General features: G+C 41.5%; 1 protein-coding gene and 1 pseudogene across 1 annotated transcript; one reads left to right on the top strand and one right to left on the bottom strand.

The window, feature by feature from the left end:
• The first annotated feature begins 1175 nt into the window (after positions 1–1175).
• LOC139451123 (uncharacterized) lies at positions 1176–6212 on the top strand. Its single transcript, XM_071232920.1, has 6 exons — positions 1176–1181; positions 2854–3005; positions 4142–4276; positions 4715–4893; positions 5029–5410; positions 6020–6212. The coding sequence occupies exons 1-6, from the start codon at positions 1176–1178 to the stop codon at positions 6210–6212; spliced, it is 1047 nt and encodes a 348-aa protein (XP_071089021.1).
• Positions 6213–9146: 2934 nt separating this feature from the next.
• Positions 9147–12799, bottom strand: LOC139451122 (calcium-dependent protein kinase 5-like; annotated as a pseudogene).
• Positions 12800–15930: the final 3131 nt, after the last annotated feature.

The following is a 15930-nucleotide window of genomic DNA, read 5'->3' as shown; positions in this document are numbered from 1 at the left end:
AAGAAGTTATCCGGGTACCCAGGCCCATCTATTAGATTACCCAGTGTACCCAGTGTCTGTATTCTCTCTTGACACGTGGTTTTTTTGGGTCTTTTTTTGGTTTTCTTTTGACATCATTTATTCATGTTAATTGTCCACGATTTTAATATCTAATATAAATTGATCGTCCACCAAAGATATTGATTTGTGAAATATTTAGATTGTAGCTTTTCCCCTTTTCTGCTGGTGAGAAGAAAGGCTATCTTTAACAACGGTCAGTTTTAGCAAGGCAGATACAGATATAATAAATATGAATTTATTATTTCATTGTTTGCTTTACAATAAAACCATCACCTATTTCAAATATGGACCTTGTGATATATATTTAATGTTACGTTTGAATTTGATTTTTTTTTAAATAAATAGTATTCTGTTGTATGATCACTTTTTAAAAATGAATGCACGTTGCAGTAGTGTGCGTGACGCCCCTTTGTCTTGAACGTGATTAGTCATGGTTCTAGAAATACATCGTATATTTACGAAACTACATTTAATTATATTTCCATCCTCGATACTTTGGTCCGTTTCCTTGGAAACATTCATTTAATCCATAGGTAAGTCCAGATTCGTGTGCTGAGAGAGGTATCTTTCCGAAATGTTGCATCTTCGAAAGAAACGGTTACAAGTTTGCACACAAAATGAATGCCTGATTTAATCAAGCATGAAGTTGATGTCCCTGAACCACGAGGATGGACTCTGTAGCAAATGAAAAGAAACTACTTGCATTTGTTTTAAAAACCTTACTATTCTCACACGAAAACAAATCATGAAAAAAATAACTTTTGAATTCTGCTCAAAATCAAAAGAGCGTCAGTTAGGGATGATGCCTATATATACACGAAAGGGATAGGATACCTGTTTCGTAAAGCAACGACCATGAAATGGATGCGCCGCTTGGCAACTGTCTATCTCTGTGAGCCTTGTATACATTCCGCCAGTTAACTCCCACGGGACTAAGGGTTACATTTAATGCCTCTGAAGTTGTATAGTTGCTATCGAAGAAATATGTCATTCAGATCACTCAGTCCCATTGGCTGTATGTAGGTAGTCGGAACAGTAGAGAAGAAAGACTGAGAAGTGTGTGAGTGCTGTTTTACGACGCTTTGTACAATATTTCAATTATATCACAACTTAGGATGGAGGTAGGGATATGTGGAAAAGGGCGGGGTTATGCCTAGGATTTTATAAAAAAATATAAATTGTCCCCGAAATTTCTTGAAAAAATAATTCTGCCCAAACTGTTTTACCTGCCACATCAAATACATTTTTGCAAGTTGTTTTTCTTAAAACAGATTCAGGCTCATTGTTTAAAAAATAAACATCTGGTTTTGGTAGCTGGAGCAGAAGACATATCTAATCTCGATACAAAATCCAAGTCTGGTTGTCGCTGGTTGAGACGCTTTGGATGTGTAATAAAATACAATACAATATAGGCGGTTCTCATGATATGTCACGGCGGGACATAACATAGGTGTTGTAGAAAGACTCTTGTACCCTGTGCTTTGTTTATGAACAGAACAGATTATTAAACACTCTTATTACAGTCGAGGGTAGATAACTCTAAACATATTCTTTAGCCTGGTTTCATCATATTTTTTTTTAATATAGGCTCACATTTGATAAAATGTGGGCCTAATTTCAATTTTTTGCATCTTTATAAACAAATTACAATATGACACATTGTGACAATGAAAACCAACACGGCTAAAATATACCTCTTTCACAAATATTGGACAGACAGACAGACATATTGTTTAATTGAGTCTCACATCATCAAAATATTTACATGGACACATATAACATAAGATAAAAGTGGGCCACCCGTTAAGGGTTACGAGAGACTTAAAATATATCACAGTATATACAGCATAACTATATATTAGTGTAAAAGGGCTATATATAATATACTACTGGTCACTAGCCATTTAACATATTTTTTTTCTTCGTTGGAGAATTAAAAAGCAGGTTTGGGCTGTAAAATATACATAATATTTAAAAAGTAAGATAAGTTAATCAGTATTACATAACTCTAGGAAGTTGGGATAAACTTTCACGCAAATCATCGCACACAGGGCAATCCAGCAATACACGACCTTCACCCTCAGTTGTTTCAGTACGCTGAAATTACAGGCAATTTAAAATTCAAAATATTGTTGAATCGTTGAAATGTTTAAAATTAAAATATAGGGATCCCCGTCGAATTTTAGCTTTGTTCAGATGCGGATCTTTACCAGTTGCCATAGAGACTGGACGTTTTAACAAACCACCAACTCCTCTTCTAGATAGAATTTGCCCATAATGTTTTAAACAGTTTAATAGGAGAATAACAAGATGAATAACATTTTATGAAAATTTAAGACATTCACTTTTTAAATATTGCATGTTTTTAAATCCTACCTTTACAAATCTGACTGATTTAAAACAAATTTATATTTATTTTTAAGTCAGAAAATGTACACGTCCTATTAGCAAACACGGCACACTTTATACAATATTACCATGTATAATAATGTTTTATACAGGATGCGAACAGCATCCTTCTTATGTGTTATACACATGTATTTATTGTTTTAGTGTGTTTCATAAGCCTTATGTCAGGGCGTTTTTCAAATTATATGTCCATTGCTTGTATATACACAGCCGATGTAACGCGTGACACATAAATAAACTATTTCTTTCTCGTAATTTATTACCACCCGTTCCTCCGCCAGGCTTGCATATGAGTTCATTCCAATCAGATACACATTTCCCATGCAGATATCGTGGACACGTACACCTACACATTTCACGCTATATTGGAATGTATTGCTGCAGGTGTGTGTTCTGGCGCTGGCGTTGGTAGGTGGACGTCCAGGATTCACCAATGGCGATCAACCTGGAGACGTCATCCCCAAGAAAGATTGTTTTGTCTACCACGACAGATCAGCTCAAATCAAACTCTCAGACTCCAGACATGGCTATCCTGGGTAGGTATCGCTTCAAGAAACTGTATTAGAACGCCGGAATTTGTAGCTGTGAAGAAATATTAATGTATGACATAGGCGGGGATTTTATTTTATATTTATTAGCTATTAAACAAACCAAGGTATAGTCAGGGATGAGTGACTTTTCTAGTTAGGGGGGGGGGGGGGGGGGTTACGTGCTGGCTTGATGAAGCAGCTGTATGATATAAACATCTACCACTATGAAGGCCAGGGAGGGAAGATAACTGTACTATTGCATGCGCATAACTGATCATAGTATTCGGTGACTTGTTTGTTGCTTAAAGTGTTCAAGAGGTCGCCTTCTGCCCCAGCAAATTCGACTGACCTGTCTCTCTTTGGGACTCATGTGTGTGAGGGTACTGATATATATTGTAAGTTTTAGTGTTGATAAAATTTCTTTTTTTGTATTGCTGAGATTAGAAGACTGAAGAGACTTGGTTTTTATGCTGAAATCGGTGTTTTAGGAATTGTATAAACTTCTCATTTATTCAAACAAATGCTCTACTTGCCAAAACTCCACACTCCCTTCCAAGTCTTACTTCTATTCATCCGTTCTCCAGGTTATACTTCTCCGTGCATTTGGTTACTTTAATTTCTCTTACATTAATTAATTGAAAAAAACCCTGTAATTTATCACATTACTAGGTTCTTGAATCTATTAACTTCTACTAATCCCTATATAGTCAAACTATTTTATTTCACTAACATTTCTAAATTGAAAAAATACCTTAATTTTTTTTTATCCCGTCACTAAGTGTTTGAATAAATGCACTGCTATTAATCTCTATAGTGTAGTCCATCTTAAGTTGTCTCAACCCACACACCCCTATGCCAATTAATGGTCTCTCCCAAACAGATTATACGGTATGTGACAACACGAATTACATGGAGAATCCACGCAGGCATAGGGAAGTTCTAAAAAATAGACGACCAGGGTTGTAATCGTATGACCCGTGCGATGTCTTGTGTTTGTTGTAAGCTATACACATTCCCGGGATTAGAACTGGCGTGCCTGATTACATGGGTCTTGATCGTCATCACGTAATTAATTAAACTTAAGGTGGGATGAGGCCGTACCCCCATTGTCTATACTTCTCACGCTGTGATATAACTTGTAGGTCAGACATTGCAGATGAGCTTGTGAAGCGCCCCTACATGCGCCCTGTGCTGTTTGGCCCTGACACAGAACACAGGACTCCTTACAGCGGAAGCAGGGCTCGCAACGCCGCGATAGGAAAACGGCTACACAAGAGGTAAACTGAACCAATAATCTATTCTTGCATCTTGCAGTAAAAGACAATTTTCATTTTACTGGATATACATGAATACATGACACTTTTTATGGACAGAAACTTCTTTCATTATTAAGAATAAAATAAGTTGCGATCCATAAAAAAGTGTCATGTATTCATGTTCTCCCAACTTCTAAATGCCTGTCAAAGACTTCACTTGGTATACCTCTTTTTATGTTCTTTGCACATTTTCTGACAGATTGCCCGATCTAACTGTTTCACTTGATGTCATCTTACACAACACTGTAGAAATATTTTTTTGTTTCCACGTCACTTGAAAACAACGTTGTGCATAACGTAGAGTGTTAATAGGACTGTTTATTGTCATTTTAAGCATATTTGATTTTATGTATGATAATCTGTTTCACTTTCTTATATATTTTGCGTAAACGGTTTCAGGTCGTATGGTTTCTACCCCACCTACAGACGGGTGTATCCTTACTACAGAGCAGGCGAGTTCAACCCTGCACTGGTGCATCACGTCCAACGGAAGCCAGTCCATGTCGTTGATCCTAAACCAGTGCGTCCTCTGCACCCTGCGCCAGTGCATCACGCCCAACACAAACCAGCGCTTGTCGGTGACCCTAAACCCGTGCATCCCATCCACCCGGCACCAGTGTATCACACCCAACACAAACCAGCGCTTGTCGTTGATCCTAAACCCGTGCATCCCATCCACCCGGCACCAGTGCATCACACCCAACACAAACCAGCGCTTGTCGGTGACCCTAAACCCGTGCATCCCATCCACCCGGCACCAGTGCATCACACCCAACACAAATCAGCGCTTGTAGTTGATCCCAAACCACTGCTTCCTATTCACCCTGCACCAGTGCATCATGCCAAACCAGTGCTGACCGTTCAACCTAAACCAGCGCATCTCGTCCACCCTGTACCAGTGCATCACGCCAAACGCAAACCAGTGCTTGCCGTTCAACCTAACAAAGCGAACACCGTTCATCTTACCAAGCCATTGCACACCTCTGAACCAATATGTCCGTCCCGGAAGTATGCATTGCGCAGGTTCTGGCTGCATGGTGGTGACTGTTACGTCATCAACCCCGACTACCAGAAGGTTACCTATGCCAGATGCAGGTAAAAATCTAAAATTAATGTTCATTGATGAGATATGCAAAATATTCTACATTAAATACTTCTTCGAGCGATGTTGAAACTATGTTAGCAATCTCATAACGAAATGTTGGTACAATATACTTTGACATATGTATATATTTTGTTAATAAATTTGAGTTGGGATAGGTTGGTTAGTTATAGTTAAATATAGTTATATTTATATGGCGCTGTACTCCATGCATAACATGCTCTAAGGGCTTAAACATTTATTACCCCGGGCAACGGGTAAGTGTGCACTCAACATTCTCAGCTCCCTGGGGAGTATACAACCCAAGCTGCCTGTTAAACACTAGAAGGTTAGCAACCACATTGTCATCTCATCCTACCGGGTACCCATTCACTGCTGGGTGAACAGAGGCACAATTCGAACAAAGTCACTTGACCAACGAGACACGACATGTGTTACATGTGCTTCAGCGTGGGGCAGGACCCGTTTGACAAGACATACAAGGCAAAGCTATTCTATGACTCGTATGTTAGCGAACTCGTTGTCATTACTTGTAAGCTACAACACATCAATAAACCTGGATATGCTGTGCTCAATTCATTAATATGGTTTTTTTTTATCAGCAGGCATCACGACTGCTCCAACTGCACCAGGCCCGCATACAACGTCAACCACAACACCGTCAACAAGTGTGTGGAGACCTTTGAGACGCTCGATGTCTGGGCCTTCTGTGACAACCTCAGCAAGTATGACAGAATCCAGAGAGTCGGCATTAGTCTCCCCAAATACTGCAGCTGCCAAACTTTCACGTGTTAAAGGCGATCTACACTCGGAAAATTGGCAGCCCCAGCATGTTTGATTCAAGTTCCTGCAATCCCAGTGTTCTAGCTCATATTGTAAGATCTATATCAATGTGTAGTATTTAATGAGTGTCCATTCATTACACATTACGCATTCACTTGCGTTCTGTACTTGTCTAGAACCATAGATTGCAATGAGGCACTGGACTTGAGGGACTGTGAGGGGCAAAAGAAAGTAGACCGAGTTTGTTTTGTTATGTAATGAAAAATGAAAAAGCTGTGACTATATCTATTTAACCATCACTCATTCTTGCAGATTTGTAAAAAGTAAGCAGTGGCTGTGTAATTTTGGGTAAAAGCAAATCGGTTCAATGAAGACTGGGGTAAAAAATGAATCTGCAACGATATGATCCCCTCTATGTTAAAAATGTTGTAAATTTGTGCCGAAAACGCAAATTAATTCATTTTCAATGATTAGATGTGTAGGATACCCATCAGCAGTTGTGTATTATGCGAATTGATTTTATATTTATAAAAGAAATAATCAAATGGTTTTTTAAATAAAACAATGCAGAAGTATGCTTTGAGTGCTGACTAAGCGCCAGTAAACTTCTTTTGTTGGATATAATATCGACAACTAAATATATTTTCAACTGAAAATCAAACATATCAAACAATCAAGCCGTATAGTTTCTTTTGTCCCTCAGTATATCTTGACGTCAAATCCGAAACCCTGCACTCGTTTCTCTCCAAAGTTCTGTTGATGTAGTTAACGTTTATGTCTCTGTGCTATATACATGTATATATACTTAATATAATATCAATATAGCCATAATAATCTATATCACAATCATTACGTCCTCGGACATATGATACAGTATGATATAAATGTTACAAAACGTTTACATTCCTATAAAACACTTACCATGTTTTCATTAAGTTCTTTGCCACCGTTGGATATAAAATATTTGCTTATTTTCACCTAATCTTTTGTCTATTGATTTTAAAGTCTTTTATAAGATAGGTGAGTGAGTGAGTATAGTTTTACTCCGCTTTTAGCAATATTCTGGCGATATCACGGCGGAGGACAACAGAAATTGTATTAGATGAAGACGTTGATGCAAACACAAACAATGGTATGGGGATACCATCCTCGATTGTCTAGTGTACTAAACATCCAGCAGGGCGATAGAAGGTGTACATATTTGATGGTGGCTAAAGATGGGCGATATCACATGCATCATATCAAAGCATGAGTATCTCACAACAAGACGCGATAATGTTCTCCCATATCCTTCTTTCCAGTTTAAAACATAATCAGACAATACTCACACATATGTATGCGCGTATGTCGTCTGAACGCCAGGGATTTAAACATCAGGAATAATCAAACAGCATCTTCCCGAGGCAAGGGAGTGAACTGACTGTAAACGTCCAGTTTTATTGTGAGTTAACTCCCTTGCCTCGGAAAGCCTCCCTGAGCGCGGAAGGCCGGCGGCTCCATCCCCGGCCGCGTCATACCAACAGACGTTAAAAGATGGTACTTGTTGCTACCCTGCCTGCGCTTGTCATTTAGGGGCTAAAACAAGGACTGGTCGGCTCCGAGTCAGTAAACTGTGTCTGAGTGGGGTATTCATGTTAAACTGCGGCATGGTATCGGCGTTAGTCTGGCCTAGTACAAGCAGTCGCACACACACGCACGCACGTACTCGCTGACGCTCACACACACACTCGTGCATGCACATCACTTCTTAAGGGCAATAATCCTCACTTCACCTTTTCCTGAACTTTAACTATGTTAGATATGTACTCTTGGCAGAGCTGGAACTTCCATTAGATATACTGGTGCCAAAACATTTGTTTGTCTGTCTGTCTATCTGTCTGTCTGTCTGTTTAACGCCGCACTCAGCAATATTCCAGCCATATGACGGCGGTCTGTAAATAATGGAGTCTGGACCGACAATCCATGATCATCGATCCACTCAACTGGGATACGATGACATGTATCAACCAAGTCAGCCAGCCTGACCACCTGATCCCATTAGTCGCCTCTTACTGCAAACTAGTCTCCACCCGGATCTTCTGGGGTCAAGTGCCAAAAAAAGTCCCAAGTACTCAATACTTGTCATAAGACACAATTATACCTAGAATGTTGCAAAATAAATATAAAATGTTTCATGAAATCATGAGGCCGTTCCTTCATGTCTAACAGACCTATGCTTTTACCACATGTTCAGGTTACTGAGACTTCTTGGAGAGATCTACAAATATTAATGGACAAGACTCAGTTTATTCCCATGAGTTCCACCAGCATGTGTCAGCACTGTATTGGCAGTTGATGACATGGTCGATTTGGTCCTTATGCATGCCCTGCACATGTGTTTAAACCCAGATAGAGTTGATGCTCAGCAGCCTATGCTTGTTGTAGGAGGCGACATATAATTTGGTTCAGTGTCTTGGTTGTGTCATAACATTCTGGGTTGTTGTTCATTATATCAACCACTGGTTTGTCTGATCCAGTCTCAGTTATTTACAGACTGTTGAAGAATATAGCTTTAGATTTTGACAATAGTGCCAAGTATGGTAAAACATCCGATAAAGCAGTGGAATATTTGTGGTATCTAAGCATGAGCAACGATCAACAACGTCCGGGTACCAAGAAACGCAGTCAGACCGATCACAGAGCCCGACGGGGCGGTCGGGTAGCCTAGTGGTTAAAGCGTTCGCTCGTCACGCCGAAGACCCGGGTACAATGAGTGAAGCCCATTTCTGGTGACCCCCGCCGTGATATTGTTTGAATATTGCTAAAAACGGTAAAACCATACTCACTCACTCACTCACAGAGCCCGACAACCATCTTAGTTACAACAAGCACCAGATACTGGGGGACTTTTGTCACAGGGATTAAATCATTATGGTATTATCAGGAATATCAGGATTTCCAAATCATCTAGAAAAAGAAACGCCTGAAATATTTATATTTAAGTGTTGTTTCAGCCGTGATTCTGGATTCAGGTTTCATCTCAATACATTTCTTAACAAAGTAACCCTCTGTCACGACTTTCCAAAATACTGAAATCAGGTTCAGTAATGAGTGAGTGAGTGAGTTGGGTTTAACGCCGCTTTTAACAGTGTTCCAGTTATATCACGGCGTGTCAGCTTAATGTGGGAGGAAAGCCCGAAGTGATGCAGGTCTCAGACGTTTACCGGTTCAGTAATGAACGTACCTGTCCCGACTGTGGAGTTATCGAAATGGGACGCTTTTATATTTGGTCACCCCAAGGCTCCGTGTATCAAATGCTTTCATGCAGACGCCGCTTGCTGTACGCCATGCCCTTGGGTGTACCTCTGGTCGGGTGTACTGCGGAGTGCTTATGGTCGGCTTCCGGTCCAGCAATGTATCTTCCGGTATCAGCTTCATCGCGCTCACAAAGTCGATTATTTCAAATCTTTTCCGATCAGTGTATTGGCCGGTTTGAGATCTCGATGAGCAATGCCTTTGTTATAAATATATTTGATGGCTTCTTCAAAGCTCGTTGTCTCGGGTACGTGTTGTTCATGGTGGGAAAACAGGTCATAGGCTCTGATTATATTTTGGTGTCTTAGCTGTCATAATGCTAAATGCTATGACCCATGCCTTGGATATTGTATCCGGGTGGAGTTGATTTGGGAGAGAGACTTTCGCTGCGTATGTCCGCCCATTTTTGACCACCTTTTATACGACCACCGCCTGGCTTTCTCCCATTCTCGAACCTGTACCCACAGATGATGAGGCTAAGGAATATATCCTCGAATTGTTGTGGCTTCCAACATGCCCACGATGGTGGAGTCAAGACGCCCACGCGGGTGATAGATGACAGAGATAGTAGTCTGTGGCTTTCGAGACTCCGGGTGGGTGTACGAACGAAGGTTTCTTCGCCATAACTCCACAGCAGCATTATGCTGGTCTTCAATGCAAGGAGTTAATTGCACGGGGAGCCTGTACAGTTGGTTGGTTGGTTTGTTGTTTAACGCCGCACTCAGCAATATTCCAGCTATATGACGGCGGTCTGTAAATAATCGAGTCTGGACCAGACAATCCATTGATTAATATCATGAGCATCGATCCACGCAATTGGGATCGATGACATGCATCAACCAAGTCAGCGAGCCTGACCACCCGATCCCGTTAGTCGCCTTTTACGACAAGCATAGTCACCTTTTACGACAAGCATGGGTTGCTGAGGACCAGTTCTACACCGGAATCTTCACGGGTCGGAGCCTGTACAGATATAAACAACGATGTAAATGTTACAGTCTGCCAACGCATTTATCAATTCTTTTACTTGTTGCATGTGTGGACATGTGTAAAAAAAACCACATTTTTTGCAACTGTTACTTCGTGAAACCTACTCCGATGAAGATCAACAACTAAAATACTTTGAACGAAAAGGCCGTTTTCCAAATAGTTGTTCGAAAAATGATAAAATTGACTTGATGTATTTATTTTTACAGTTATTATTATTAAATCTGATGGAAGTTTAACGGCTTTGAAAAATATACTGGAAACGACATTTATGTCATTGTACATTTTAACGTAGCGAGAAACAGATTCACATTGTCAAAGAATTCACTTAAAACCGTTTCTCATGATTCTTTGGGATCAGGGAAACTGTTCATCATTAGGAATTGTCAAAGCAATTCAAACAATGTTTTTTGAAGAATTAAACATCATTCCTAATGCGTTCACTGGTTGATAGAGTTTTATCAACCACAGATCGCAGCACATATTCCGGTGTTTTAACAGAGAAATGGTGAAAAAGCATACTCCGTACCATTGTCAAGGGAGCTGAGAAGGATGAATAAGACAAGGACGGGAATGTCGCTCTGTGGTACTTATGTGAGGTAATGACTTCCATTCTGGACAGACGCCTCTAGTTCCGGTGTTTCACAATCAGGTTCTACACCAGGATATTCCACCATATATAAAATACTTTATTCTTCAACCTACTTACAGACATACATCTGCAAGACCAAAGAGAAAGATCTGAGAGAGAGAGAGAGAGGGAGAGAGAGAGAGAGAGAGAGAGAGAGAGAGAGAGAGAGAGAGAGAGAGAGAGAGTAAATTCCAAAGTGGGAAAAGCATAGCTGAAAACTTCCAAGAATGTCTATTATCAGACACTTTCGCATGTCTCTAACATAAAGTTATTGATTCCGGGGGAATAAAAATACTCTTAATGTAAATTAGTTGATCGTTACTTTGTCTAGATTTGCAAATGACTAATCGTTTTAAGATTCCCTCTCTACAACGACCACCTGGTTGATATATGCAGGTTTTATTAAAGGGTCTATGACCCCGTACCCTGTTAACCTGATTTATATCAAACTTACTGTAGTACGAAGGTTATCTTGTGACACACTACAACGTGGCCTCATTCCGTTACTGTCCTACTCGAAAGGGTGCACGGGAATCACGCAGCACAACGCTAACACCGTATTCGTGCGTGCGTGATTCCCGTGCACCCTTTCGAGTTGAGTTGATTGGTTCAACTGTGTCATATGGCCCTGTGACGCAGGGGTAGCATTATGCAGATGGCGGTTTCAATGAATACTCGTTCCACCCCTGACGAACAGGTCTGGGTGTTGATGAAATATAGTGATAGCTAAATAGACAGATTTTTTATTCATGCACCGATTGTCAGTTATGTATGACTGTTTAATAATCTCATACCAACTTTGACTGGAGTAGGTCCGATAGTTTTTCAGATATTGTAGTAAACGTCGGTACCCTAAATTACCTTCCAGACTATACTTTTAACGACTGTACCAAAAACGTCCTGAAATCATACCCATTCTCTCATCAAAGTTGAAAACACACATTCAAACTGTGCACGTACTGTGTATATTCACACTGAATCCGGATATGTCAACGAGGTCCGCCGTGTATAAACATGAATATTCACTACCGAGTGTCAAATGGCGTTTGTTTTGTTATGTAGCATACAACTATTTTGAAACCCAGACGTGCCATCACACTTTTTTCTGACGGGGACGAGTGAACGTGGCGAGCGAGCTTTCGGGGCAGGTTAGTTGAATTTGCTTTTTATATAATCTTAGTTTCGGGTCTAAATCTGACAAGCCTCTTCAAATGTAGGTTTTCCATACTTAATTCAATTTTAAGAGTAAAATTCGTTTCGTGCCAATACACAGAAGGGCGAAGAAGAGAAGTATCTCACTTGAGAAACACGGATTCTTAAAGTTCAACATCCAGTACCTTTATTTTAGTTTGTAACACCCTTGGCTTCTGTGGGGGTCACGGGTGGCTCAGTCGTCTAAGGCGCCGCGATTCGCTGTGCAGAGTTGCGTCCCTTGGGCACGCCAGAAACCTATCATTGTGGGTTCGAATTCCGGTTCGCCCCGATTGTTTCTAGGTTTGTCAGCACCATACCCGTGCTCGTGGGTTTCACCGAAGTGGTAAACGTCTGAGACCTGCATCACTTCGGGCTTTCCTCCCACATTAAGCTGACACGCCGTGATATAACTGGAATACTGTTAAAAGCGGCGTTAAACCTAACTCACTCACTCGCTTGGCTTCTGTGGGGCTCGGGGCGGTGGGGTAGCCATGTGGTTAAAGCGTTTGCTCGTCACGCCGACGACACGGGTTCGATTCACACGTCGAGGTACACGGTGTATACGAAGACACAATAATCCTTTGTTGTGAACACCCAATCCCACTATTTCACAAACAGCAAAAGGGGCGTCGCTGGAAAATAATAATTCTCGCTCGAATTAGGGAATATCAATATGATTTTTATTTAGCATCTGAAATATGTCAACATTCAACAACAGCTGATCAATCATCTTGCAGAAAATAATCACTTAATAATTTTTAAACCTTTTAAGAGGTCACGTTCTGAGAACAATCCTTGACATACCATGGTTGGGATCTATGACAACTAGACAGGTTATCCGCTTCCTGAGGCCAGCAGCTTTACAAATGGCATCAGTAAACAATTCAATGGCGCCATTAATATCAATCATAATTACCTTTAAACCGACACGTGAAGATCCGGGGTAGAATAGGTCTACAGCAACCCATGCTTGCCGTAAAAGGCGACTATGCTTGTCGTAAGAGGCGACTAACGGGATCGGATGGTCAGGCTCGCTGACTTTGTTGATGCATGTCATCGTATCCCAATTGCGTGGATCGATGCTCATGATGTCAATCACTGGATTGTCTGGTCCAGACTCGATTATTTACAGACCGCCAGTTGTAATATCAATTATGGAGTTATATTTTGCCTGGACTAACGAGTCTATACAATCAAAATCGTGCAATGAAATCGAAATCCGATTCGTAAACTGTCATGCAGATTTCGGTCGATTGCAACTCGTTGTCAACAACTCGTTCTAAATCTTTTCATCTTTTAAAGAAGGTGCTCACGCCATTTGATGCACTTCGCGGTGTAAGACTCGTTTAATCACAATATAGATCTTGATTATCGATCAGATCGTCTTGACTAGGCGCCGCTGTTTTGTTTGAAGCAAATGCAAGTGATACCAGAATTGGAATCTGATTGGTCCATAGGAGAGGCATAGAAGGGACACAACTCGTAATAGCCACAGGTGGCGATAGAGCCCAGGAATTCCAATCTAGTTCGGCAAGGGTGGAAACTGGACTTTATAGTCAGTTAACTCCCTTGCCTCGGGAAGATGCTATTTCCCAGGTGACTGACGTATGTTAAGTATCCGACCGTTCATGATAAATAGGGTTCTAGCTTATTAGAGTCTAGCACACCAATCAAGCAGACATTTCCTGTTTGAATAACAACTTTATCTCAGAGTGTCTATCAATATCTACACTTTCAAACATCACTTGGATGTCCTAAAGCCCAAGGACACCATCAACATTGTCAGAGTTCTCACCCGTTCTGGCATTATAATCGCCACCACAGACCAAGTAAACACAAAATACTTTTATAGCAGACAACAGTGACTCGGAAAATAGAGACATACCACACTTGCTGGGCTTCCGATCATACTAAGTTGAACCAACCGGGTTAACATACACAGACGCTATCAACAGTTCCTTATCTTGAAGACCGCCTCCGTGGTCTAGTGGTAGAGCGTCCGCCCGGAGAGCGGAAGGTCCGGGGTTCGATCCCCGGCCGCGTCATACCAAAAGACGTTAAAAGATGGTACTTGTTGTTACCCTGCCTGGCGCTCGGCATTAAAGGGCTAAAACAAGGACTGGTCGGCTCGGAGTCAGTATACTGTGTCTGAGTAGGGTATTCATGTTTAACTGCGGCATGGTATCTCAGTGTGCTAGCACTATACATCGGCATCAGTCCGGACTACAAGCAGCCACACACACACACGTACATGCACGTCGCTATATAAGTGCAATAATCTTGGACGCGACGTTAGACCCAATTTCACCTCACCTTGTCTTTGTTTTTTATGTAGAAAAGTAAAAATGACATTATAAAAGTTCTAGCCAATTTTCTACGTTATTTTTATATATATTTACCTCGTCAAAAGACTCGCACCGCCAAATTTGAAGTGTAATTGCGTGTTCATTTACTGTATTGAGATTTCCAAATGGTACACTGTGTGTTGACACCTCATCATCCTGTAGAGTGGTAGCCTCTTTAACTGCCCGACCTTGTGGGTGCGTTTATGCGAACCGTATGCACACCTAAGGGGTGACAGAAAGTTCATGCGTCTTCACTGCTATTTGTTTTGAATGATAGTTCTACCAATTTGAAAGTCATTCTTGGGAACGATTGTAACTGAAATGGCTTAGCGTACTATCCCAGAAAATCAAAGATTGCAAATCATTGGCATGCACCAAACTGGTATGTCATGTCTGGCTATTGCCACCATGTTGAAGATTTATCATACTGTCATAAGTCGACGCATTAGAACATACACATTGCCTGGATATGTGAGACATGTGCAGGACTTGCGGAGATCAGGACGACCACGGGAGACCAGTGCCAGAGAGGACAGGGTCAAGCTAAACGGCTGCCAACTTCAACTTGCAATGTTCTTCGTCATCGCTGGCATACCCACAACAGAGTGTCCCTCGGCACCACCTGGCGTCGACTGAAGGCAGCGGGATCAAGAGCCAGAAGACCAATAAGACGTCCACTCCTCTCACCTCAACACATGGACAGTTTAGCCTGGAGCAGGCTGGAGCAGGCCGGAGCAGGCTGGAGCATACTGGAACTCGAGGTCATGGAGGAGGATTTATTGGGCTGGCGAGGTGTCTGGAGGTAAAGGGGAACATCTTATGATCAGCGCAACGTCCAGGATACAGTAGCATGTGGGGGCGGCTCAGTGATGGTATGGGGATGTTGCGCCTTTGATTGTAAACTTGATTTGGTAACACTTCAGGAGACATTAAATGGAAAAAGGTACCACGATACTATATTGGACGGTTTGTATTGTGCCTCATTTTGTTCACAGTGCACTTGCCACACGTCCTGTCTTAATGGACGGCAATGCCCAACCCCACCGAGCAGAGCTGTGACTGACCGCATCCAGAACCAAGCCACTGAGACTCTGCCTTGGCCTTCTCGATACATCTATGGGGTCAGTTGGGACGTAGTGTTAGAGCAAGGGACTCGTCAATACAGAATCGCTTAGAATTGACCTTGGCATTGCATCAGGAATGGCAACACATTCCTCATTTCGGGAACAGGGGTCTGGTTTTGGGCACGAGTCGACGTCGTGCGGATGTGATCCGTGTG

The sequence above is a fragment of the Haliotis cracherodii genome, unplaced genomic scaffold (assembly GCF_022045235.1).
Source record: "Haliotis cracherodii isolate W230 unplaced genomic scaffold, xgHalCrac1.p SCAF_8, whole genome shotgun sequence".
In the NCBI taxonomy this organism is placed as follows: Eukaryota; Metazoa; Mollusca; class Gastropoda; order Lepetellida; family Haliotidae; genus Haliotis; species Haliotis cracherodii.
This window is presented reverse-complemented; position numbering and strand designations above follow the sequence as displayed.

What these genes read in the sequence shown, in the direction of transcription:
- LOC139451123 (XM_071232920.1), top strand. An exon ending in TCCAGACATGGCTATCCTGG is followed by an intron (nt 3,006 to 4,141) that starts GTAGGTATCGCT and finishes TATAACTTGTAG; the next exon opens with GTCAGACATTGCAGATGAGC. An exon ending in ACACAAACCAGCGCTTGTCG is followed by an intron (nt 4,894 to 5,028) that starts GTGACCCTAAAC and finishes AACACAAACCAG; the next exon opens with CGCTTGTCGGTGACCCTAAA.